Source organism: Cavia porcellus, unplaced genomic scaffold (genome assembly GCF_034190915.1).
Source record: "Cavia porcellus strain 051 isolate PalLab524CR breed Dunkin Hartley unplaced genomic scaffold, mCavPor4.1 scaffold_8, whole genome shotgun sequence".
Taxonomy (NCBI): domain Eukaryota; kingdom Metazoa; phylum Chordata; class Mammalia; order Rodentia; family Caviidae; genus Cavia; species Cavia porcellus.
The window spans coordinates 71882329-71907761 of NW_026947491.1; the positions used below are offsets into that span (position 1 = coordinate 71882329).

Below are 25433 nucleotides of genomic sequence, written 5' to 3' on the forward strand. Positions count from 1 at the left end.
TAGCAAGCGGGTCATTTGTTGGGGCAAAATGAATTGAGAGAAATAGGAGATGAAACAGGAGAATCATAGTGATAGGCACATCAGATAAGGCCTTGCAGCCTTTGGTAAGGATTTCCTTTTGCTTTGAGCAAGATAGGAAGTGCAGATAAATTTTGGGTAAGACCTATTTTGGAGTTTACTTTGGCTTTTGTGTTGAAAATAGACCACAAGGGAGACAGGACAAGCTGGAATAACAGAAGAAGGGGTTTACAAGCCTTGAGGGTCCTGTGAAGTGCTCAGGTTTTGCTGTCTTTTACACTTAGGGCCAGAGGCTGTGCTGATGGATAGAAGGAGTGAAGAGGGAACAAAGCGATAAGGACTCTGGTCCTGAAGGCCTGTGAGGAGGGTCCCTCCTGACTGCAGGAGCCACACTGTGCTTAGGGCTCTAAGTGGGGACTGGCACTGAGCAGGGGCTCCTACATCTCCCCTGCTCCTCCTCCAAGCTCCCAACAGAATCATCATCTTTGATTTACATAATTTGAGTTTCTCACTCAAAGCAAGTGATAAAAATAAAAATATCAAGTGGAAGTGAGAACTTGTTTTATGCTAAGTATCATATTTTAAGGGGATTGGTAAATACAGTTGCTCCTATTATACATCTATTATGAGAACAATTGTATATCACAGACCCTATATTTTCTGTTAGAAGTGGAGTAGATTATCAGCAGTATGACAAAATAAAGAGGAAACTGTTATATCTGACTAGAATTTTAAAGAAATGAATTTATGGTTTTTGGAAATATTTTATGAAGATGGCTGTGGTGTTCACTGGCACAAATAACTAAAAATAATTGAGCTGCATAAAAACTGGTGGTGCCTTCATTTAATGATGCCTGATTGACTGTGATCTTTTTCAGCAATATTTTTGCTTTCTCCTGCTTGGTAAAATTTAGAGTAGAATAAGGTTATATACACCCATTAAAGTTGTTCAAAAGTTCATTTTGTGAAATAAGCAATTTAAAAAATAGGTTAAAAGAAGTGTTTTAAAAATTCACTGTGAAGGAGGTATCCCAGAGGTGGTTAAGTGGGTCTTATGTGACCTCATTCAGTAAGAGAAAAGAGACTTTCTTGTTTAGTGTTGCTTGGATTTGCTGCTGTGAACTGTGCCCTCTGGTGGCGAGGCTGACCCTAGTGCTAAGTTAGTATGCATTCAGAGTAGAAAGAGGCCTGGAGCATTTTCATTCAAAGTTTTTATTAACACATGAAGTAATTGGAAATGTTTTAAAATTATATTAGAACCTGCTAATGTATTGGAGATGCAGATAAAAAAGTGAAAGCTTTTTATAGCTATATTTGCATTAATTCTCTGGAGAATGTATGAAATCTAATAATTAGACTTGATTGTACATGAAGATTACACTACCTGCCTTTAAATCAGGATCAGATTCTAAGCTTCATTTGGGAAGGAGGAAAATATAATCTCAGTTTTAATTTGACTTCCTTCCTTTAGAAAAATAGTATTCCTGAAGGTCTCTTCCACAGTTCCCAAGCCCAAGCCTTTTGAAATTGGAGACCTTCATTTGATTTCTGTTACAAGACAAGGAGAAGTATCCTTACCAAAGCCCAACATCCTGGAACTTGGAACAATACTGGGCTTCATCCTACTCCTGTACAGCCAAGTGCTCCCAGGCCACTGCTGCCCTAATAGTCAAAATTGCAGCCTTTGCCCCCTCTGTCTGTTCTCCAGAGCAGCAGCTTCTGCTCCCTCCCATTCCTTCTATCTAGAGGGCTTCACTCTTTCCAAAGAGTTTAGGATGTAATAAGGGCAGGGAAAGTCATCGAAGACACTGGTACTGTCTTACAGACATCTTCGCGGCAAGATCATCAAGACTGTCACCTTTGGATAGGGGGAGTTCAGAAGCAAAAGGCAACATGCAACTAACTTACATTAAATTCTCAAAAAGTTATTTCTCTTCATTTCCACCCATTTGTAGGTTTTATATTTCATGTGCTCTAAATGCAAGTGTGTATTTAAAATTTTCTGCATTCAAATTCTGCCTTGATCTTAATAGTGCCTCTTATTCATTAGGTGTGGTTTCATTGAAGTGTGACCGAGTGTTGTGGTAGCAAGTGCAATGCTCCTTGGTACTTAACCAACCAAAGGAACAGAAGAATTTTAGGAAGACTATATCATCGCTGTATATATTTAGTGAAGGCTCCTTTAGTTTTATTTTATTGTATTTTATTCTTTTTTCTTTTTTTGCATGTAAAGTGTTGAAGGATGCTTGCCCTACTGCCCTAAAAATATGATCCTAGATGAGACCACCTTCAAATGTGTTTATCCAGGAGACTGTAAGTGTCAAGTTTGGTTAATTTACCCTGAAAAGTGAAAAACATGGATTTTTTCCCCCTGTGAAACAAGTAGCTATAAACAAAAATTTTAGACAGACAATAAACTCTCGGAATTTTCTTCAGTATCCCTTATGTAGATTTTGTTGTTCCTGTTTATCTTCTAAATCATATAACTCTTTCCCCTCACGTCCTCCCCACATTTTTTCTTTTCCAAATCTGTTCCCCCATGATAAAAGTCATATATGAACTAAAGTAAGGAAGTGCATCTTTATTTTTTGTAGGCATACCTGTGAGTCCCACAGAGCCAGCATTAATCTCACCAGGTAAGCTGTCTGCACTCACGTTTTCAGATATTGTTACAACTTCCGACAGTACAATTAGCACCCTGTAATTGACATCTAGGTACAGTTTCTGGTACTAGACTCTCCAATGGTTAGAACATTCAGCACTTACTTGTTTCATGAAAGAGCTGTTGATGAGCTTAGTACACCACATTTTCCATCTCTTTTTACTCTTTTAATTAGAATAGACTTGTAGAACTGTCCTTATATTTTTGCACAGAAATAGATTTTACCAAACCCACTCAAATTTTCACAGTTCTGGGGTTGGCTCTAATGAGGTATAAATGGAATCAAGTTTTCCTTTGGAGCATCCAGTGCTATTTTTGTGTTCTGTCCCAGCTCTGGAGGAGGCTTTCTGGCCTCCTACCCTGACTTCTCTAAATTTCATGTGAAATTTGCCTCAGGAAAGGATTTAATAAACCCACTCCCAGTGAGGTTTGCTGAACTTAGTTACTTAGCTATTATAGTGTTCCTGTGATTATAATTTTTAGAAAAGTTCCATTTTAGATATTTATTTTCAACAAGACTTCATTGACTGTCACCCATGCTAAGCCCTGTCTATATACTCACTAGGGAGTTTTGTGCACAGTAGACAAGTCAGAGCCTTTACCCTAAAATGACTGCGTTCACAGGGAATTGCAGCACACTCAGGGGGGTCCACATCTGTGGATTCAACCCACTGCAGATTGAAAATATTTTGAAAAATGTTGTATCGATACTTAGCATGTACACACTTTTAACCTTGTAATTTCCCTTAAACAATATAGTACCACAGCAATTTACATGGCATTTATTAGGTATGAGGTTGCATAAGTAACTTAGAGATGATTTAAAGTACGTGGGTGGATGTGCAAAGGTTACAAGTGTAAAGAGGTCATTTTATATGAGACTGCACCCACAGATTTTGGTATGTGTGTGGGGTCTGGAATCTATCCTCACTGGGTACTGGGAAGTGGTTATTGTTTGTAAACATGAGCGATTTTTCTGGAATTGTTTAGCATGTAGGGACTGGACTAGAGATACATTTTCTATATCATTCAATATGTAAAGGAAAAAAAGTCTATCAAGTCAGAGTCCATATTCTAACACCCGGAGTGTAGACTGCTAATTCTTCTGAGCATTATGGTCTAATCTGATATTTCTGATATCCTCAAAATCAGTATATTTCAAATGTTTAAAATTGTTTAGCAAAATGAATATTAACAATGATAAACAAGTTCATCCAAGTTGCAGGATACAAGATCAGTACCTGAAAAAAACATCTTTTGTGTTTCTGTATAACAGCAATAAACAGTTTGAAAATGAAATGAAAAACAATTTCTATTCACAGTAGCATCAAGGAAGAATAAGACAGTGATATATTTAGTGAAAAAAGTACAAGCTGAAATACAGACAATGCTATGATGGAAGCCAGAAAACATTACTGAAGGGATAAAATGGATCAAAATAAATGGGACGAAATCTTCTGTTCATGCATTGAAAGAGTTCGTACTGTTAAGATAGTTACACTCCCAAATTTGCTTCACAGAGGCAACATATTCCTCACAAAAATACCAGTTATTTCCTTGTAGAAATTGACAAACTGTCTCTAAAGCCATATGAAGACACAAGGAACCTAGAATAGTCAAAACAATTTTGAAGAAGAAACCTAAAGTTAGAGGACTCATACTTCAAAGCTAAGACAGAATAGTTAGGAAAATGAAAGACCAGGAGCAGCTGAAAGGGTAGCTGCTTCCTAGTATTTGAGTTAGAACAGCCACAATATCTAGCGCCATGTGACTCATGAAGAATAGACCCTGAGGGATTGTAGGTCTGTTTGATGAAGGCAGATAGAGCTAGTGATAATTATACCTCATAGTGACAGAGGGATGAAGGGAATGCCATGAAGTCTGTTAGGGATCTAGTAATTGTAAAATTCCCATTATTCCATAACCACCTAGCTTAAGTAAAATGATTGCTAAAACTATTGAGCCTGCAATTGGGGCTTCTACATATGCTTTTGAAAGTCATAGGTGAAGGCCGTGTAATGGTAATTTAACTATGAAAACTGCAATGCATCCTAGTCATGTAAAATTATTTGATCAAGCTAAATATATTGTAGATAAACAAAAGAAGTTTAGTGAGCCTAAAAGGTTTTGTAAGTAAATCAAAATAGCTGAAAGTAGGAGGAATCCAATTAGTGTATAAAAAAGAAAATATAAGCCTATTTTTATTACCAAATTACCAAGATAACTTAACTATTACATTTGTACCTCCCTACAATCTTTTTAACCCTTTGAAGATTCTGTTGACATCATCCTATGCCCTTCTCAAATCCCTAGAATTGTCCATGATTTTTGGCTTCTATTGGACCAGAAATTTATATCATTTTCCTTTGTCTAGAAGTTTGTGGTAAAAGAAATAGAGATATAGAAGTCTGCATTAAAAATCAAAATTTCTAGGTGATATATATGGTATACCGTGAGCTTTCCTCCTCAGACCAAGGAATGGGGATTTTTGTTGTACTTTACCCGTTCTGCTAGTAAGAACTATAAAACAGGGATGAAAGTGAGGGTTACATGTAGAATTTATTTAGTCAGAATGGTAGTCTGAATGCCCTTCCCAAAATTTCCATGTCTTGGTTTCTAGAATGTAAACTTTATGACAAAGAGCTTTTGCAGATGTGAAGATGCTGATTGAATCTCAAGATTTCCTCTGAATTATCTATATGGTCCCAAAACTATGACAATATAGAAAGGATCAGTGCCAGTAGAGTCAGACGGGAAAGGATTGGGAAAGGGAGACAAAGATGTTATATTTTAGTTTTGAAGATGAAGAAAGGGAACATGAGCCAGGAATTTGGTTAGACCATTGAAGCAGGAAGAGACAAAGAAACACATTTTCCTTTAGAGCTGACAGAAGAAACACAACTCTGTCTGTCATGTTGATTTTGGGACTTCTGGTGTGCAGAACTGCAAGATGATGAATTGGTGGCAGTTTGCTACAGTAGCAATAGGAAACCAATACAGTATTTTCAAACACCACCAGTAATGGACAGTACAACAGCAGCTATGGAAAATTTCAGCCATTTATCTTGTTTCTTCTATAGTCTTGCAGACTGAATATTGTAGGAATACCTCTAGTGCCGATGAAAAGCATTAGAAGGTGCCTTAAAATGTGTTTACCAATTGTATCTTCCTTTTCTGTGAGTTGTTATTATATTACCTACTTGGTCGTGATAGGGTCAAAAGCATCATCTGCTCTGCTTGCAGGAACACATGCTAGAGAGGTTTAACAGGTGAATGGACCAGCTTCACGACTTAGTTTGAAAAACGCAACCAGATTTTTAACTCCTAAGAAATCTTTCATGACGCACTTGACATTTTCCTGTCCAGACAATTGTCTTCCTACCTTCAATGTGGGAACGGTGTTTGTAAAAGGCTATTAAAATCCAAGCCCATGAAAGCAAAACCCTTGAGTGAGAATTCTTACCAAGCTCACTTTCTAATTTAGGTACTTTATATATAAAATGACAATACTATTTTTTGTATTCACAGGATTCATGCAAGGAATAAATGAAGTAATGTACATAAAATTTCTTAGCACATTTTCTGTCATGCATAATTTCATACACAATATATTCCATTAATGACAACTATACCTTCATTTATTATAGGTCCAGAAATGATCACTCCATCAGAGGTCACTCTGTTTGACATAACACCAACGACAGGCTTAGAATGTGAGGTATGACTGGGTAATCTCTTTTCAGGTTTTTGTTATTTTCTTATAGTGTCTTTTCAAGTTTCTGTATCACTGTCCAAATACATTTAAATCCTGTTGGTATAATTGCCGATCTATCTGTTTTGCTGAATATGCATATGCATTATGCATTTGCATATGCATTAGGTTAAACAACTGCATTCTCTCTCTCTCTCTCTCTCTCTCTCTCTCTCTCTCTCTCTCTCTCTCTCTCTCTTTCCCTCCCTCTATCTATCTTTGTGTTTTTGAGACAGGGTTTTGCTATGCTGTTCAGACAGGCCTTAAACTCACTTTGTAGCCCAGGCTGGCCTTGAACTCACAGCAGTTCTCTTGCCTCAGCCACTTGAGTCCGGGATTTCAGGCATGTGCCACCGTACCCTGCTGAATAACTGTATTTTCTTCTGGCCACAGTAAGAAAAATGAAATTTAAATAAAACTAAAGTACAATTCTTTAATAGTTATCTAACACAGACTTCTCTGTCAATCAGACATTCATAAACTATTTATTAAACTGCTACTATATACCGGACACTGCACAAGATAGCAATGAATTACTGGTAGACAAAAATGATAAAGTCATCGGGCCCTAGAGCTAATAGTTTTCTTAAATATGTACTATCAACTTCTTATTTCAAATGTGCCACTCACCTGATAAGCTAATTATTTATTCAGTCAGTATTTATTGAACACCATTTCTGACCAAGCATTAGTCAGGTGTCATGGATGAAACATTAAAAAAAGGTAAGTTCCTGCCTGTACTGAGTTTATATTATACAGGCATTTCTGAGATTGCCAATAAACTACTGTATTGTATATTGTTAGAATTCACTGTTCAGGAGAAAAATAAAACTATTTTCAGTAAGTTGGTTATAAAAATCCTCTAAAAAAGTGACGTTGAGAAAAAGATCTGAAGAAGTTGAGAGGAACAATATGGAGAGGTCAAGGACCACTGTTCCAAACAGGGGCATAAACAAGCACAGAAGCCTGCGGACAACATTGTGTCTAGCCCATTAAGGCAACAACAAAGAGACACTGGAAAAAATTGGGGAGGAATAAAGCAGCCTGTTTAAAGCCTTGTAGACTCTCACAAAGGTTGTGATTTTTATTCCCAGCAACACAGGAAAAGTTTCTATGTTTTTGAGCCAAGGAACTCAACATCTAATTTGTTTCGGGATCATATTGGCTGCTGTTACCAGCAGGGTGTAAGGCGGTGACAGGACCAGTTAGGAGGTTGTGATAAGAATCTGAGCAAGAGTCGATGGCGTCTCGGTCCAGATGATAGCAGTAGACTTGATAACAAGTGCCTGGATCTTGATATGTTTGGAACATAGAAGCTACAAAAACTGGTGAATTAGATGTAGGCTGGGAGCGAAAGAGAGGCGTCAGGGACTCAACACTTTGCTTTGAGAAACCAAATCTTGGCAAGAACCATTCAAAGGTTTTGGAATCCAGGAAATACAAACCATAGACGAGGTGAATGTGAAATATTAAGAAAAAAGGCCTAAAAACAGTAGTTGAATATGGAGGAGTACTTGCTAACTTTTTTCTTTTATTAACAGCCTTTGCAGTTTGATCCCGTTTATAACTGTAGCCAATATATATGCCTCAATATGGAATGGACATTGTACAATTGGTCTCTGAACTGCCCGAAGGTCTTGGAAATGCCTGACTGTGGTTTCCGAGGAAGGCCTGTCCAAGTGAACACTGACGTCTGCTGTCCGGAGTGGGAATGTCCTTGTAAGTGTGTTCTTTGTAGTGGCTATTTTGCTAATCAGAGAGCTTATTTTTTTGAAGTTGCACTTCATTCCACGTAAATTATTGTTTGTTTTGAGTTTTCTTCATTGCACTTAAAGACTTTGGTTTACTGTGCATGGCTGTTTTAGTTTTTCTTGTCAAACATAAAGTGAATATAAAAGATTATTTTACATAAACTGCTTCTTACTAAAAACTCTGGTAGTTCATTAATGGACTAAATTTATCCTTCACCATTCTGTCGTAGGTCGGTGTTCCATGTTGTCAGAACTGAGCATTCTTACATTTGACGGAAACAATGCCGCATTATATAGTATGGCTTCCTATATATTAGTGAGAATTCCTGGGGAAATTATAGTTGTTCATATTGAAAAATGTCCCATGAATCAGGTAGGTAACTGGTTTTTGTGACTGTTCCTCCATAAATCTATTGTTGATATATATTATAACATCAGGGATTCACAGACTGTTAGTAAAGAAGTGCTCAAAAACTCACTGAGATTGATTTGGTATTCAAGCCAAGAAAGTTTAACATAAATATGTTTAGGAACAAATAGTATTATTCCAAGTGATATTTTAAAAATCTAAGTAATATACTTCTTTTAAAAGTGTTTCTTTATATATTTTTTCCAGCATGGAAATTCACTTAAAAAACTAGTGAGTATTTGCAAATTATTTAGTAAGTTCATTTTATTGACTACATAGCTATGTGGAAGTCCATAAAGCTTTAATTTTTTTCATATTCAGGCGTCCTCTGGAAGGGTCACTGGACTTTGTTCTAAGAAGTTAGATGTATCAACATCTGTACATAAAATACTTGTCAATAGATTAGCAAGAAAGGTAAGAAAACAAAATTAAAAATTATTTTCTCATGAAATTATACAGGGAAATTATTTTCTAAAATACAGAAAATTAAGCATATCAACATAGTTTCATTCCTCTAAAGTCCAATCTCATTCTTTTAATGGAAAATATAAAAATGTGTTTTTTGATGTTATGTTTCTCCTCCCACTATTGTACCAATAGTTGCAAATATGTCTCCCCTGTAAAGTTAATTGTAAGGGCCTCCCCGAACATGCTAATGTCTTCCCAAATAAAGTGAGTGGGAAAGTTTCTTCATACCAAAGTTAGTGCTTGTGTTCCAAGTGAAAATGTAAATGCTGTGGAGAGGAGAGACCATCATATTGGCAGAAATATATCCCAAAATACCAAGATGAAGATCACTAAGAAAACAGAAGGAAGGCCTGGTTTTGAAGTTTTGATATCATTAATTTCTTGGTGAATATGTGATGATTAAACTAAGAGAAAAATGAAGAAATATTTAATGTTGCAATGCACTGAAGAAAACCAATGCATTATTTAAAAATATTTGAAAGGAGCCATTTGATTTTACAGGAAAATGCATGTCCTAAGGGAATAGATGTTTACCAAATAGGAATTAGTTGTGAACTAATGACTTTCTCTAAAATATAAAAAATGTGGTGTGAATATTGAACTTAAACTGGCTTAGATATAATATGCTTTCTGGAAATAATTATATGTTATCTATCCCAGGCCCATAAATTCTAGACTGGAAGTAATATTATAATGATCTTAATATATAATAATATACTATACAGTTTTAAATAAAACCTAAAAATATATGATAAACTTTTTTGATACTTTTTGTAAATACTTGATTTTGATGAATCTGATGTATTAACAGGAAATAGATGGGAAATGAATCTGGTCAATGCCATTATTTTAAGCATTTGTACTCAGATAAACTCATTCCTGGCCAATCACTGATAACATATTCAATCAATAATTAAACATTTAAAATATTTAGTGAGAATTTGCACGATGAAACAAGGGCTATGACCTCAAGTAACTCTACTTATGTTGGGATTTATAAGCAAGAAGGTAGAGCGATAGAAGTTTCATGGAAACAGAGAGCAAGATCAGTCAGTATTGAGATGGAGCAGGTCTTTTTTTGAGAATTTAAATCTAAAGTAAATCATAAAGAACGAGTAGACAGAGGAAAAGGGAAGAGGAATAATATTTCAGTTTTAGGGCAACAGTATGAGCAAGGTACAAAGATGAGAAATTGGATAGTTGATGAGATGTCACTTCCAAAAATTTATAGCTGTTATAGCTCAAGGCTGCATTCGTGGCCATTACTTAAAGCACTGTTTTTTCAAAGCCTACTCTTTGTAGTGTCTTCATTAATATTACCAAGTATGCCTAATACAAACAAAATTGAGCAACCAGTCCAAACCAAAAATAGAATTTCTAGGAATCTTAATCTTTACCAAGTTTAACAGATGATTATCCTTATCATTATTAGAATTTAAAAACACTCTGATTAGATTGAAGAAAGAAACTTCCTGAAAATAATTTCATTATCTTAAATTTGCATTAATGTTTCGTAGGAAATCATCATGTATTAACAGAAACAGACACAAAAGACTAAACAATATACAAGTTGAATTTTGAGAAAAATAAAATGCAGTAAGATGAGAATACTGAATATAGCAAGGTACGAGGAAAGAACAGCAAAAATAGTTACAAGCTATGAGAAGAGTAGAAAAAAATAAACTTTATATTAACTCAGAAGACAGTAGCATTTTTAGTCTCCTGATCTAATAGGTGCACATTAAACTGTTTCCTAACTGCTTTATTTATATTATTCTAGGTAGAAGTGGATTCTGTTGTCGTACCTTTGCCCTTTTTAAGTGAAGAACTGTCCATAGAAGACTCTGGTGCAATGTATGTGATTACTACTCCAGCTGGGTTAATCATCAAATGGGCTCATCTTACAGGAATCATAGACATTCACTTTAGCTTTCGATTTAATTTGTCTTCCCACACAGAAGGACTTTGTGGTGAGTGCTGATCTTCAGATCTCTACTTATCCTAACATTTTCTTCCCAGGTTACAAATTGTTTTGGATCTTATTAGATTTAATTTGTTGTCCTCCCCAAAAGGACTTTGTGTTGACTGCTGATATTCAAATCTCTATTTTCTTCTGATATTTTTGCTTTGATTGCAAAATGTTTTGAATCTTACTGAACCACTTTTTAGATCTGACATGTGATGTTAACTTTCTGTTTACCATGTAAATACTGAAGAAGTAAATGATCTTAAAAAAAAACTAGGAAACAAGAAGTAGTTTAATTTCTGGAACTCTGTGCTTAGGACTATTACTATGATGCTCTTTATTTCTACTGGCTTGTCTTTTTTAAGCATTAGTGAAGATTCAGTGATGATAAAAACTTAAATAACCTTGTTATTTGTTTACAGATTAAAATAAGAGAAAAACTAAATTGTCTTCAAAGAATGCAATGTTCTGAATGGTGGTTCCCATTTTGTTCTGAAATATAACGCTCATATTTACCTTTAAATCCAGGTTTAATATTACAGTATATTACATAAGTATAGAAAGAGTTATTAGTGAAAGGAAACAAACTAGAAATATTTGTAGGTTAAGTTTTTGTAACAGAAATTGAAAAATGATTGCTCTGGTGTCTCTAGAAAATTGACCATAAGCTGTATTTAACTCTCTCTGACATTCTTAGCTCTGTGCTTTTGAGAGAACATCAATTTCCTTACTTTTAAGTAATAGCAGTAATATTTGCTTTCAAGATTGTTACACAATGCATAAACTTGTAGGTATAGAACCACTACATCAAATCCTATAAATATTTAAATTATTGTATATTGACTAAGAATTTAAACAAGATTTTGTTAGGATTAGATGTGAGACACTGAATACATTATTTAATATATACAGTCAAGAAATGTTAGTTCAGTAAACATATAACTATTTAAACTTTGCTAAATATTGAATAAAAATTTATGCATTGCTTTCTGATCTGACACTATGCTTGATGCTGAAAACTCCCAAATGAGGAAAACTAAGACTTTGCCCTCAGCAGATTTATGAAATCTTCACATTTCTTTTCTTAAAATACAAATTTTCAGTGGAAAGTTGTGATAAAATGATTTGTATGTTTCTTTGCCTATTTGGAGTATGATAAATAGCACAGGCTAAATAGTTACTTAAAGTTGTCCCCCTGAAAATAATTATAATTGAGCATGCATAGCAAGAGTATGTAATTCAACAGTTATTCCTGGGTAATGACTTGGGCTTTGGGAGTGCATGGTTTTCCCCCATGATTTATTATTTCTGAGTGGTATGACTTCTGTTTGATATCTGTGGTGGTTTTCTCTGCCTAGAACATTTTCTTTTGAGGAGTCAAACACTCTGTCAGCTGAATTTTTAACTGTGATTACCTGCAGACTAACTGGGGGTCACTGCCTAAACTCTGTGATGTCCACAGTGTGAGCAGGGTGATTGCTTAAAGGAACATCTGAATTCTATCAGGACCATTGTGGTGGTTTCTGGCTCAAAGAGTTCTAGTGCATAAACGTGTGACTCAAAATGAACATGAACACTCCAAAATGGGAAGCCTGGTTGACATCTCATTTTACATAGCACTGAAATCTGCTGAGGTAGTGGCTGGGGTTTCAGTAAAAACCTTTTCCCCCACAAATATTACTTTTGTTCCAGCGAACATGTTTGGCTCTTGTATTAAAGATAAGGTAGTTCAGGGTTGTTTGGAGTTGTGTCTGCACCTTCTATTCTGTTCCATTCATCCTCAGGTCAGTTTTTTTGCCATTACAATGCTGATTTTATCATGATAGCTTTGTAGTATAATTTCAAGTCAGGAATTGTGATGTCCTCTGGCTTGGCTTTGTTGCTCAGAATTCCTTTTGCTATTCTAGGTCTCTTCCAGTTCCAGATGAATTTTGGGGCTATTTTCTCTAGTTCTATGAGATATATTAATGGTACTTTGATTGGGATTACATTAAGTCTATATAATAGTTTTGACAATATGACTATTTTCACTATATTGGATCGCTTATCCATGAGCAAAGAATAACTTTCCCTTTCCTGAAATCTTCCTCAGTCTCTTTTTTTCAATGTAGTTATTTTACTTCTTAGATTGATACGTAAATATTTCATTGTTTTTGGATGCTATTGTAAAAGGTATGGTTTTCCTAATTTCTCTCTCTTTGAATTTGTTGCGTGTGTACAGGAATGCTATTGACTTTGAGTGCTAACTTTGTATCCAGATACACTATTGAATTTGGTTATTACGCCTACAAGTCTCTTGTTGGAGCTTTTGGGGTCTTCAATGTAAAGTATCATGCCATCTGTGAGTAATGATGGCTTAAATTTTTTCTTTCCTATTCATATTTCTTTTATTTCTTTCTCTTGTCTAATTGTTCTGGAGAGTGTTTCCAGAATTATATTGAATAGGAGAGGTGATGGTGAACCTCTTTGTCTTGTTCCTGATTTTTAGAATGACAGCTTTGATTTTTGAACATTTGATATGATGTTAGCTATTGGTTTGTCATAGATGGCTTTTATCTGATTAATAGAAAGATGTTCTATTCCAATTTCTTAGTGTTTTTTTCATGAATGGGTGTTGGACTTTGTTGAATACTTCACTTCATCTGTTGAGATTATCATGTGATTTTTGTCTTTGATTCTGTTAAGATGGTGTATTACATTTATTGATTTGTATATGTGAAATCATCACCACCTCCCTGGGATAAATTGTACTTGGTTATGACGTATTATATTAGAAGGATAATCTCTTTAATAAATGGTGCTGGAAAAAACTGGCTTTCCACATGGTGAATACTAAAACTAGACACATGTCTATGACCATGCATTAAAGTCAAACTGGATCAAAGATTTGAATATTAAAACAGAAACACTAACCATCCTGGAAGACAAGATAGGTAGAAATCTTGAATACATGGGGCTGACAGAGACTTCATGAACAAAACCCAAACTGCATGGAAATTACTTCAAAGGATCAACAACTAGGATCTCATCTTATTAAAAAGTTTTTGAACTTCAAAAGAAATCACCAACAGAGTGAAAAAAAAGTCTATAAAGTAGGAAAAGATCTTAGCTGACTATTCTTCGGACAAAGAACTTCTATCTAGAACATCTAAAAGTTGAAAAAAATCAGACCGCGTAAATTCAAAGACTCAATCCAAAAATGGGCATCCGAGGTGAATATATACTTCTTAGATGAAAAAATAGAAATGGCAAATAAATATATGAAAGAAAGTTAAACATCACTGGTCATTCAAGAAATGCAAATTAAAATAGTGCTAAGATTCCTTCTCACTCCTGAAAGAATGGCTATTATCAAGAAATCAACCAATAACAAATGCTGGTGGGACTGTGGGGGAGAAAAGAATGGTTGATGTAGACTGATACAACCACTGTAGAAGTCAGTGTGGAGATTCCTCAAAAAACTAGGATTAGAGATTCCATTTGACCCACCCATTCCCTTTCTGGGTATCTTCCCAAAGAATTAAAAGCATCATGCCACACTGATATAAGTGTACCTATGTTTATAGCTCCAAAATTGGTAATAGCTAAATCTTAGAAACAACGCAAATGCCCATCAGTTGAGGAATACTCATAAGTGAAGTAAATCAGACCCACATGTGTAAACATTGCATTGTCTCACTAGTATAAGAAACTGAAAAAGTAAGTAATATCCAAAATATACCATAGATATTGTGAACAGGGAAGAAATTGTTTAAAAGAAAACAAAAAGTGTGATGGGAAAAAAAGGGAAAGAAAGGAAGAGGTAGTATAGTTAGATAGTTAGTTTCTCTTAGTTCACTGAAAGGAAAGTTTTTGTAATACTTTTTGGACAATATTACATGCCTATGTCTTGTACTCTAAACAACTATTAAGAATATAACAATACACAATACATTAATTATTGTTACTCTCTTACTAGACTGTTTTCAAATATGGTTTTACTGTTATTTTTTGCTTTGTTTCTGTTTAAAATTAAAAAATTACCTTTGCCCACTAAAGTTTATAGTTTAAAAAATTTGTAGTTGATTTGCTGTATAGTTAATTTTAAAAAAAAATTTTGTACTCAGTATGTTGTATATTTATAGGGCTGAGCCATCTGCAGCAGCAGCCACCTTTGTTTATGCTGATATAATTGCTTGAGGATTTTTATGTGATACTTGAAGAAAATGTTTAATACATATACTTTATAGTCTATAATCTTGGGAATTAAAAAATTATGTGTTAATATAGGGTGGGATTCAGGCAAAATATGATCAGGTTCTGGATCCATTTCTTTGGAACACTCCCCCAGATGGGATGAGAAGTAAGCTCATGCTTAGTCTGGCCGAGTGTGTAGCAGATCAAGGCATCATAACCGTCAACTGTTCCTGTCACCCCAGTAAAAGGAGATGGTCTGTGCTTAGAATTCTTAATTTAATCCCTGCGCTTGTCAATGGTTGTAAATGAATCCACGTGTCTATGTAACTGCTATGAGGTGTTCAGTCCATGCCTGAATTACCTGTAACAATTGCTAATTACAAAAGAGTAGGGATTCACTTTATACCAATCAGGCCCTCACCAGGACAGCTGTTGTTACTAGGTGATGGGGGCAGGGACAGTTCCTGAAATGGAATATATGGTTTCATGTTTTCAGACAGAGTTTTACAGGGAGGAAGGAAGGATGGGATCGGGAAGTTTATTACGCAGCACCTGCTATTCTGGGAACTATCTTAACATGCTTAACAAGGAGTTCTTGGGTTAGGAGAAATGGTGGTAATAACAGCAGAATGTGGGAGCAGACTCAATCTCCTCCTTTAAGTCTTCTGTGATCTCGTTAAATAGCATTACATGTACTTTCTGATTTCTTTCTTTGTTTTTTTTTTTATTTAAGGAGAAAAAGAAAAAAAATACAAAAAGGTACAAGTTATACAGAATTTCAGAAAACATAAACAGTAGGAAATCACTAGTTAATAAGATTGCATATTGTTATCTTAGAAATAGTTGTTCAAATTACAAAATTAAAGCATATAAAGTGGACTTTCAAACAGTGAGACTGGAAACAATTTTGTTCAATGATCCAACAAAACTCAGTAATATGGTTATCTATCTTATATACTTCAATATATATGCAATTATATTCTTTAGAGCACTTTCTTTTCCTTTCTTTTGTATAATGACAATTACACATTTTGGGTTTTATTACTCCCACAGTTATTACTACTGTTTTTGAAGACAGTAAAACCAAATGTGCCAAAACAGAACAGAGTCAGTCAAATCAAAAGGATGGACATAATAGATAATGTAAAAACAAAATACTAGGTGATCAACAATGGTTACCATACTGCCTCTTGCTATCTTAAAAAGAATTGCCTATATCATCAGTTATAATAAAATTGTAAAGAATAAACAAAACAGTAAAGAATAAAACCAAAACATTGGAGACATTACAGGACTTTAAAAGAAGATAATAGTCAACCAGGATAGCCGTCATAATTAATCTTACTGTCTTCACAGTTTTGCCTATACTTTTGAACTTGATACTATCAAGCAAAGCAGAATAGAGGAAAATCAAAGCAAGATGGTGAGGGCTATACAGGGTTTCAAATCATGTTAATAGGAAATCAAAGTGGGTTACTATAATGTATCCTGCTTTTTTTATTTTTCCCTTAATTAAAAAGATAAAAATAAAAAAGTAAATAATTAAAAAAAAGGAGACTGAGATAAAAGAGGGCATAACAACAAACCAGCCCAGGTCAAAGCATAACCATTTAAGCAAAATAGTGTTTTACCACAAGATCTCCTGACATAAAAGTAGTTACCATAGTGCCTCTTTCCTTGAAATCTTTGAGTATAACTTTGTATACTGTAGCACCAAACATATCAAGACAATGTAAAACCATTCAAGAGAATGACAGTATTACAGGGTATTTAGAACCAACTATCAGAAAATGAACAATGGTTTCTGTATAATCTTGTCTATAAAAGTTTTTGCTTATATTATCACATATAAATAAAATCCAATAAGATACAACATGTTAAGATGGATGGAGACAGAAGAATAAAAGTTTGATGGGACTTCAAAGCAAGATGATACGAAATCAGCACTAGCTATTATGATGTCTTGTTTTCTCCAAAATAGCTGTTCCTACCATCCAATCTTCTCTGCCTCATTTCTGTTGAGCTCTTTTTCTGTCGTTTGTTGTCAGTTTGTCTTCTTCATTTTGCTTTCTGCTCCATTCATTGTGGCCTCTCTGCCACTGTTTCTGAAGTCTTGGTATTTTCCTTTTTTAGAATATCCTGCAGTATTCTCTGTAGAGTTGAATTGGTGGTTGCAGATTCCCCTATTTCCTCTTTATCCTGGAAGCCCCTTGTTTTTCCATCAATTTCTAGGGACAGTTGTGCAGGATATATCAATCTTGGCTGGAGGTTGTTATCTTTGAAAGCTTGAATTATTTCCCTCCACGCTCTTCATGATTTGATGCTTTGTGCTGAGAAGTCTGCTGTAATTCTGATGGGTGTTCCCTTGTAAGTGATCTGTTTTTTGTCTCTGATGGCTTTTAGTATTCTGTTCTTATATTGGATTTCTGGAATTTTGATTATTATATGCCTGGGTGTTGCTCTGTTTGGGTTGTAGGCAGGTGGGATCCTGTATGCCTCATATGTCTGAGTATCTTTACCTTTTGCTAAATTAGGGAAATTCTCTTGGATTATTTCTGTGAATAGCTTTTGTAGTCCATTTGTTTGTGTCCCTACTTCTTCTTTTATATTCTTAATTCTTAAGTTATAGATCCTCTTATCATCTTCAAGCCTTTGTATTATTGCTATTTGTTTTCTTGTTATTTTTAAGAAGTTTTTCATTTCCTGCTTCCATATTACAAATCTGTCCTCCAATTCAGATAATCTATCCTTAGTTTCTTTCAAGCTGTTATATAAGCTTTCAATAGAGTTTTAGTTTCCTGGTAATCTCTTTGAATCTGCTTCACATATTCTATGTTTTCTCTATTTTTCCATCAAACAATTCTCCCCTTTTTTTCTGTTCTTCCATTCCACCATCTGTTTTTTCTTGGGTGGTGCTTAGCATTTCTCTAACTATTCTACTTATATCTTGCTTTATTTCGTTAAATACTTCATTTTTAAACTCATCTGTGAGGCTCTGGAGATATCACTTTATGTCTATTTGTGCCATGTCTGATATTGCATGTTTTCTGTCTTCCTTTGCATTTCCCTTTTCTGGATCAGTGTTCTCAGGATTGGGGACTGAGCACCCTTTCTTGTTGCTTCCTCTTCCCATACTTTTTGTTCCTTCCATACAAGCAAATGTAGGAGGCCCAATTTTTTTCTCTTTGTCGGTTACAGTTTGTTTGAATTGCGCTGGCTAAGTGTGCCTGCCTACTGCAGTGTACTAGGGAGACACAGACCTGGGCAACCTCTGCTGGGCCTGCCCCTCCAGGTCAACCTACCGAAGGCTTCACTGCTAGGGTGCACCTCCAAGCGCTGGGACCTGATTTGGGCTAGCCTACTAGGTCTTTCTCAGTGGCGTCACGCAGGCCAGGCACTCCCCACCTATCCCACTTGAGAGGGGAATATGTGGTTAATGTCACTGCAGCGTCCTGTTCCGGCAAGTCTGCCCGGTCCCAGTATGTCCTTTGCTGGAGCCTCCTACTCTATGAAAGGGTTCTCATTCCACTCACTCACCACAAGTCAATGTAGGGTTCTCTGCTAGTCCTGCTCTCAACTCCATTCGCAGATTCCCTCTCTCTGAACTTTCACGCATCTCTCTCCCTCCCCTGCAAATTTGGACGTAGCAGTGGCAGCAGGAAATTCAAATCGCGGCTTCCAGTGGTGTGGGTTCTAGCTTTCTGTGCTGAGATTTTATCTCTTCCTGTTATAGCACCAGGATTGGATTTTCAGTTGGTTTCTCTTAGCTTAGTTCATTCCTAGGTTGGCAGCGTGTATCTCCCCTGACTTAGGACTCCTTGTACCGCACCATTCCTGGATTTTAAGCAGGGTATCTCAGAGAGCCTCCGTAGCTGCTGCTGTCTATCTGCCATGTTCTCCTTGAAGTCCTCTGATTTCTTTCTTAAAAAACATTGCTAAGGGAATTTTACATTAGCTTATCAAAGAATCAGACATAATTCAGCCCCCATGAATTTTGTACTTGATTCACTAAAAATCAATTACTAAGCTGATTTAATTATGCTGTTTATGTTGGTGTAAATGAATTTTTCCTTTTGAATGTCTCATTCTTTCAAGGAATTTGCAATGAAGATCCTGATGATGACCTCAGGATGCAAAATGGCACAATTATTACGAATATGGAAGACATAGGATTATTTATTGAGAGCTGGGAAATCGAGAAAACATTTGAAGTAACAATGAGAAGGCCTGTTAGGAACTGTACTGAGCATGACTGCAGCCACTGCATTGAGTTGCTAAACAGAGACGCTTTCATTCCGTGTCATGAGAAAGTAAGTCAAAGGCAACCATAAATAAGAGCTGTCATGTTAGACATGTTGAGAATAAAGCCAATAAATTCTTGTTCTCGCTGTGAAATTTTTCTGCTGAGAATAGTTTATCTACAAACCTTCTGTCAGTATGTTTCAGAATTCTCAATAGCTTACTGTTTATAGATTTTTTAGAGAAAGGAAGGATAATTATCTTTTTTTCCTCCTTTGTTTGGTTAGAATCACATCTATAGCTTTCATAAATTCAACTCTTTACTGTGAATAAATGCCTCCAGGAGAAAGAGATCAATAGTTCATGATAATCCGGAACAAAAACCAAAACTGTGAAGCCTCCATCATTTCCTTCTGATCCTTGCTTCTTAGGTGGATACTTATGAGAGCGTCTGTCACATACTCAATTTAATTGACTTTTATTCCTTCCTAATATTTGTAGTTAACTAGTCTGTATATTAAGTAATATAGTTCATATAAAAAGATACAGTATTAGAGGCAAAGGGCAAACAGGGTTTAATGGATCATTTAATTAAAGTTTAGTGAGTATTTAATGCATGTGAGACACTCCATTAGGCTTCTGTGATATCAGAACAAGACCTTTTTTGACCTCAAAAAATCTAAATATAAGAAACTCATTTAGCATATCTGTGGTATATATATTATGAAAGTGCATAAGAGCTCAATTTTGGAAAAAGGTTCACCTAGACTAAGGGTTAAACTGTTTAAGAAGAAGAATGACTTTTCTAGGAGACAAGGATGAGGAAGAAAGATATAAACAGAGAAAAAAAATACTTGCAAGACAATATTCAGTGAAATGCCACGCAAGAAAATATTGAGGAAGTGCATTGCAACATACGTGGAAGGGAAGAGAATAAAAAGGAAAATAAAAGAGTTCTCAAGTCAGGAAGGAGCTCACTGCGGGGCAAGCTGTGGTAGCTGGACAAGCGTAGCCTCCATTGTCAGCCTGCTCTGTAAGTCCCTGAGGGAAAAGGTGAAGAGCATGAAGTCATCAGAAAAAAATGCCATCCTGTCTTTTTTGGAGGTTCAGTTTACTCTGCAGTTTGGATGAAAATATATTTTTTCTATTAAAATATTTTAAAAGCCATGCACATAAAAATTAAAAGCAAAAACATTGTAATGCTTTTGGTTGCTATTTGAAACACTATTTTAAAGTACCACAAATTCTGAAAATTGAATATTTAACTGGGAAATTAGAGGGTTGACTCAATCAGGAACTTTTCGCCTTTGACAATTCAAAGTATAGAGAGGTAACACAGGATACTGTTGAGTTTGCCATAGTAACACCTTTTTTTCTTAGGATTTTCATAGTGAATTAGATGACAAAAGAAAGGAAACTTGAAATTTAGACACGTATGAAGAACTGAACACTAGCAGAAATTTCTAATCATCTATTAATATATTCTATTAACTTGACTTGCTACATAGATTAAAACTAGTTTAATTGCAGGAAGGTATTACCTGTGTTTTTATAGTTAGAGTTGATACCTTTTCCACATAGAACAAAAGACAAGCATGTTGATTTAACTGGCTGTTAAAGAAGGCAAACTAAATAAAACACATCTAACTGTGCCATTGAAAGTAGATCAAAACAATGTTCTCCAGAAAACTGCCCGAAAATCTGCTTCTTCCATGTCATAGAGAAATGGATGTTAGAGGATGTCTGTTTCAGCCATTCAGTCAAGCCATGGGAGATACACTTAGAATCACACAGGAACTAAAATGATATGATTGATTTCTAGGGGAAGGCTGGGATAAAGGAATGATCAGGAATAGAAGGTGACCACATTCTTCCTTGTACACAGCATGGGAGGCAGGCTTGGAAAAGCCATCTGTTATATAAGTGCCCTTCTCTGCCCTCTTCCAGATAGGTACAGTGTGCGCCCCTAGAGAAGCATTTTGACTGGGATCAGGAGAAATCAGAATCTTGCATCAGTGTGCACATGCTTCTACAATGAATAGTGGAGACACAAACTGGTGTAAGATGCAGAGTTAAAATTTAATTATTTCAATTTCAGGTTGTCTCTAGAGCAAAATGGAGCATAGTTGGCAGAAAAATAATGAGTTTCTAAATCAAAGCATGCCAAATTATACTTATGCAATTAACACGCAATCTAAGTAAAATTTTTTGAGAAATATTTGTAAATTGTTTTAGTAGGTGATAGTGTACTCTTAGAGAATGCTTTGGAAGCTTTTTGTTTTATCTATAGTAGACCAAACTCTTACTCATTATATAGAAGGGACAACTGTAACCCAAATCATTGTATCAGACATAAATTTTTGCTGTGCCTCACATACTCTGCTCTTTTTTTCTATCCTTATCAAAAGACTTACATAGTTTAAGTACAGGTAATAGTTATCTTATTTAAAGTGTATTGAAATAGGTTGTAAATTGAGAGATGCTATCTATTGTATGAATTTTTGAAAATCTGAGGTCTAAGAGGAGCTATAATGAGTATTAATTTGCTGCTTTTTGATTCTTCAAGTATCATAGGTTAAGGTCTTTAAAAATTAAAAAATTAGCCAGGTATGGAGGCAAGAGCTTGTGATTCCAGCACTTCAGAGATTGAGGCAAGAGGATCATCTCGAGTTTGAAGTCAATCTGGGCTACATGTATAGTGAATTCAAGGACAGTTTGAAATACATAATGGGACCCTGTCTCAAAAAAAAAGAAACAAAATAAAAAACCATAACTTATCTCAAGGCAAAATGCATCTCCAGGTTTCACCAAAGGACTTTTGTGAAAAGATGTGGATCAATTATACGTATTTCTGGAAGTATGAATGTGATGCACTTTCTGCATATGTATCTCTGTGCAACAAGTTTGACATCTGTATTCAGTGGAGAACTCCTGATTACTGCTGTAAGTAACTATTAGCTGAATAATACTTTTCAATCATTAAATTTACCTATTTCTTCTTTTCATTTTTAATCACATCATACTTTATTAAGAATAAGAAGTATAGAAAAGTAATATGTCACAAGCACAGCTTACATCACCTAACTTCAGAAATAAAAGCTCTACCTAAATTTCCCGTGTGTCCTTCTCCTATTCCTGTCTCCCCATTGTTCCTTCCTGAGTTAATCGTTATTCAAGAGCAGCACTGCTGAGTCATCTGGAATGTATGCCATCTTCAGTTTCACCAGGCACTGTCAAATTGTCTCCACTGAGATTGTACCAATTTATACTCCCTAGGGGCTGAATATTCATTTTTTAGCAGTATGACTTTTTAAAGATCAATGAAATTCAACAAGAATTTTCTAAAACATCAGTTAGAAACTGCTCAGCAATACATTTCTTCTGGCAGTGAAAGACTGAATCTAAACATGAAACATTTTTCTTGTTTATGTCTTGGTTGAATAGCATATTTAAAGTGTATTTTCACTTTTATTCTGAATCAGAATATATCTCTTCTCCCTGCACAGAGCAGTAACTTGTAAGAGCAGACTTTGTACTTAACATGAGCCAGGCATAGACTGCCCTATGGTCATACTTGTTTGACAAATACTTATTCGACCATGACAGCTGGGCACCCAAATGAGTCTAAAAAGTACCCATTGATGGTTTTGCATCTGATTTATGGTTATATAATAAGTAAAACTGCATTTTGAAGAGACTAAAATTTGCAAAGTGTATTTTTAGAAAGGCAGCTGGCATCTTTTTCTTTTATCAGAATTCAGATGGGTTATTTTGTCCCTAGTGCATTCTGTCCTCTCTTGTTCTTAGCTCTGAGTTGTCCTGAGGGGAAGGAATATCACCCCTGTGTGAGCCCTTGTGAAGCACGAACATGCCTCAACAAATGGCTTTATGGACACTCGCCATGTCTGAATTTAAGAGAAGACTGTGTGTGCAAAAATGGAACTGTTCTTCACCGGTCAGATAAAACCCAGTGCATTCCAGAGACAGAATGTGGTAAGAAGGAAAGTGCCAACCAGTTTCTTGTGATCCAGCACAAAAGCTTTTTAGATATTCAAAAGATATGCTGAGAAAGATTGACCAAAGACAACCTACTTATCCGGAAGTAAATTGGTTTGTAATTTAGTTTTTTAACATGATCCCAATTGAAATGAACAAAACTAGCTCTGGTGATGATCTGTTTAAAGGATTTATGTCAGGATCTATTTGGTAAATAGGAACGGGCATGGCAAATCAAGAATTAAAAGAGTAGGCTGTGAGACAATTTAAATTCCAGGTTTTTTTGGTATTAATGATTAATTTTTAGTTGTATGAGCCTTAGTTATGCAACTGGAAGGTGGGGAAAATGATAATCTGTATTAATCAATAAAGTTAGTGTGGAAATGTATAAACCAATAAAATAAATTTGCATTTAACACAGTGCCTTGAGAAGAAAGGCCTGGAAATGGCAGTTAGTATTATCACCTGGGGAAAAATGTTTAATTTTGATATTTTAATTTGCAAACCACTTTTTAAACACATGTTCTTCATATGGAGGCTGAGAAAAATAGTAGCACAGTACTTTGTCAGTCATGGGGTTCTTAATTATTGCCATCAAGGGGAGTTAGCTACTGTGAAAAAGCACTAGCAGTGAAATTCACACATGTAATTTCAGGAACATGCTTTTAATTGCCAGTAAAGCATCTTCTGAAAACCTAAGACCATACAGGCAATCTTCTGTTTGTTTTACAACAGCTGCGATTTAGGCTTACTAGTAAATAATAATACTAGAAAATAATAAGTGAAGTGCATTGGAGGTGAGGATATGAGTCTAACTACATTTATCTTTTTTGTTCCTTAAAAGAATCACTAAAGGGCCATATTTATTTACAGAATAAACCTTCCATTTGTAACTGAGTTCTGATTTTAACTGATTGCCTACTTTCCAGTTTTAGACTTTAAAGTGGAAATGTTTCGAATATTAATATGATATGAAAGTTACTATCAGGAAGAAACTACCTTGTTTTAGAATACCACTGATTTTTAATAGTTACTGTTTTAAAGCTAATTTAAATTTATACCTCTGAGGTTGTTAAAACTCAATAAATTGTATTGACAAGACTTTAAACCCATCAAAAACAAATTAAAAGATCATCCTACTTATATCTGAGACAGTTGTAGAAAGGAAAAGTATTTTCTGTGGACTAAGTAAAACTTTTGAAGAAAAAAATATTAATTTAGTAGCTGATGAAAATAAGAAGGAACCTGAGAAAAGACAGATTCATGACGTCATCTGTGTTGCTGGATCAAGTCAAGATCTGGTATCACAGCAATCACAGCTGGATTTATGTTGTGCACAAATTATGAGTGATATAACACTGTTGATTTTTTAAAGCGTGCACTGACAGTGAAGATCATCCCCGCACTGCTGGGGAGATTTGGAATGGGGGCATTGATGAATGTGCCCTGTACAAATGTTTGGAGAACGGAACCATTATCCCGATAGAACCTGACTGTGAAGAAGAACCCACGCCCATTTGTGAACGAGAGGCTGAAGTTGTCATGGGCATCATTGATAAGCTGACCTGCTGCGCAAAGGAAGTTTGTGGTGTGTATATGGGCTGAGGCTTTCTACTCAGTCAATGTCATAAAATGTGTGACATTCTTGGTGTAAAGGAGGTCATGCATGCTGTGTGGTTTAAAAACAAAAACCATGTAAGAGTGAAGGTAACAGTGCAGTACTTCCATAAATATCACTTACTCGAAGCAAATTGTGCAAATATATGTAAAATCCTCTTGCCATTCGCAATAAATATTCAACAATATAAGACAACAGAAAGGGTCTGGAAATCTTTGACTCATGACAGTTGGAAAACTGCGGGCTTGATAGCACAAGAATCTTAGAACTACAATGTTTTCTCCTTTAGTTTATTTTATGAGTTGGATGGATTTACTTGTGGGATAAAACATATTTAGTGTGAACCATTTCTCTGCATTGAATTAGCAACATAAGATTT

The 25433-nt window shown here is 35.3% G+C and overlaps 1 protein-coding gene across 1 annotated transcript in view; it reads left to right on the top strand.

Moving 5' to 3' along the window:
• The window catches only part of Otogl (otogelin like), a 156748-nt gene that overhangs the window by 110997 nt on the left and 20318 nt on the right, over positions 1-25433 (top strand). Inside the window, exons 37-48 of the mRNA XM_063255199.1 lie at positions 2252-2331; positions 2613-2654; positions 6328-6398; positions 7973-8150; positions 8413-8555; positions 8799-8822; positions 8913-9005; positions 10840-11029; positions 19297-19511; positions 22242-22383; positions 23248-23433; positions 24812-25024. Of these exons, the coding sequence (XP_063111269.1) occupies positions 2252-2331; positions 2613-2654; positions 6328-6398; positions 7973-8150; positions 8413-8555; positions 8799-8822; positions 8913-9005; positions 10840-11029; positions 19297-19511; positions 22242-22383; positions 23248-23433; positions 24812-25024 (1577 nt within the window). The remainder of the gene's footprint in view (positions 1-2251; positions 2332-2612; positions 2655-6327; positions 6399-7972; positions 8151-8412; positions 8556-8798; positions 8823-8912; positions 9006-10839; positions 11030-19296; positions 19512-22241; positions 22384-23247; positions 23434-24811; positions 25025-25433) is intronic.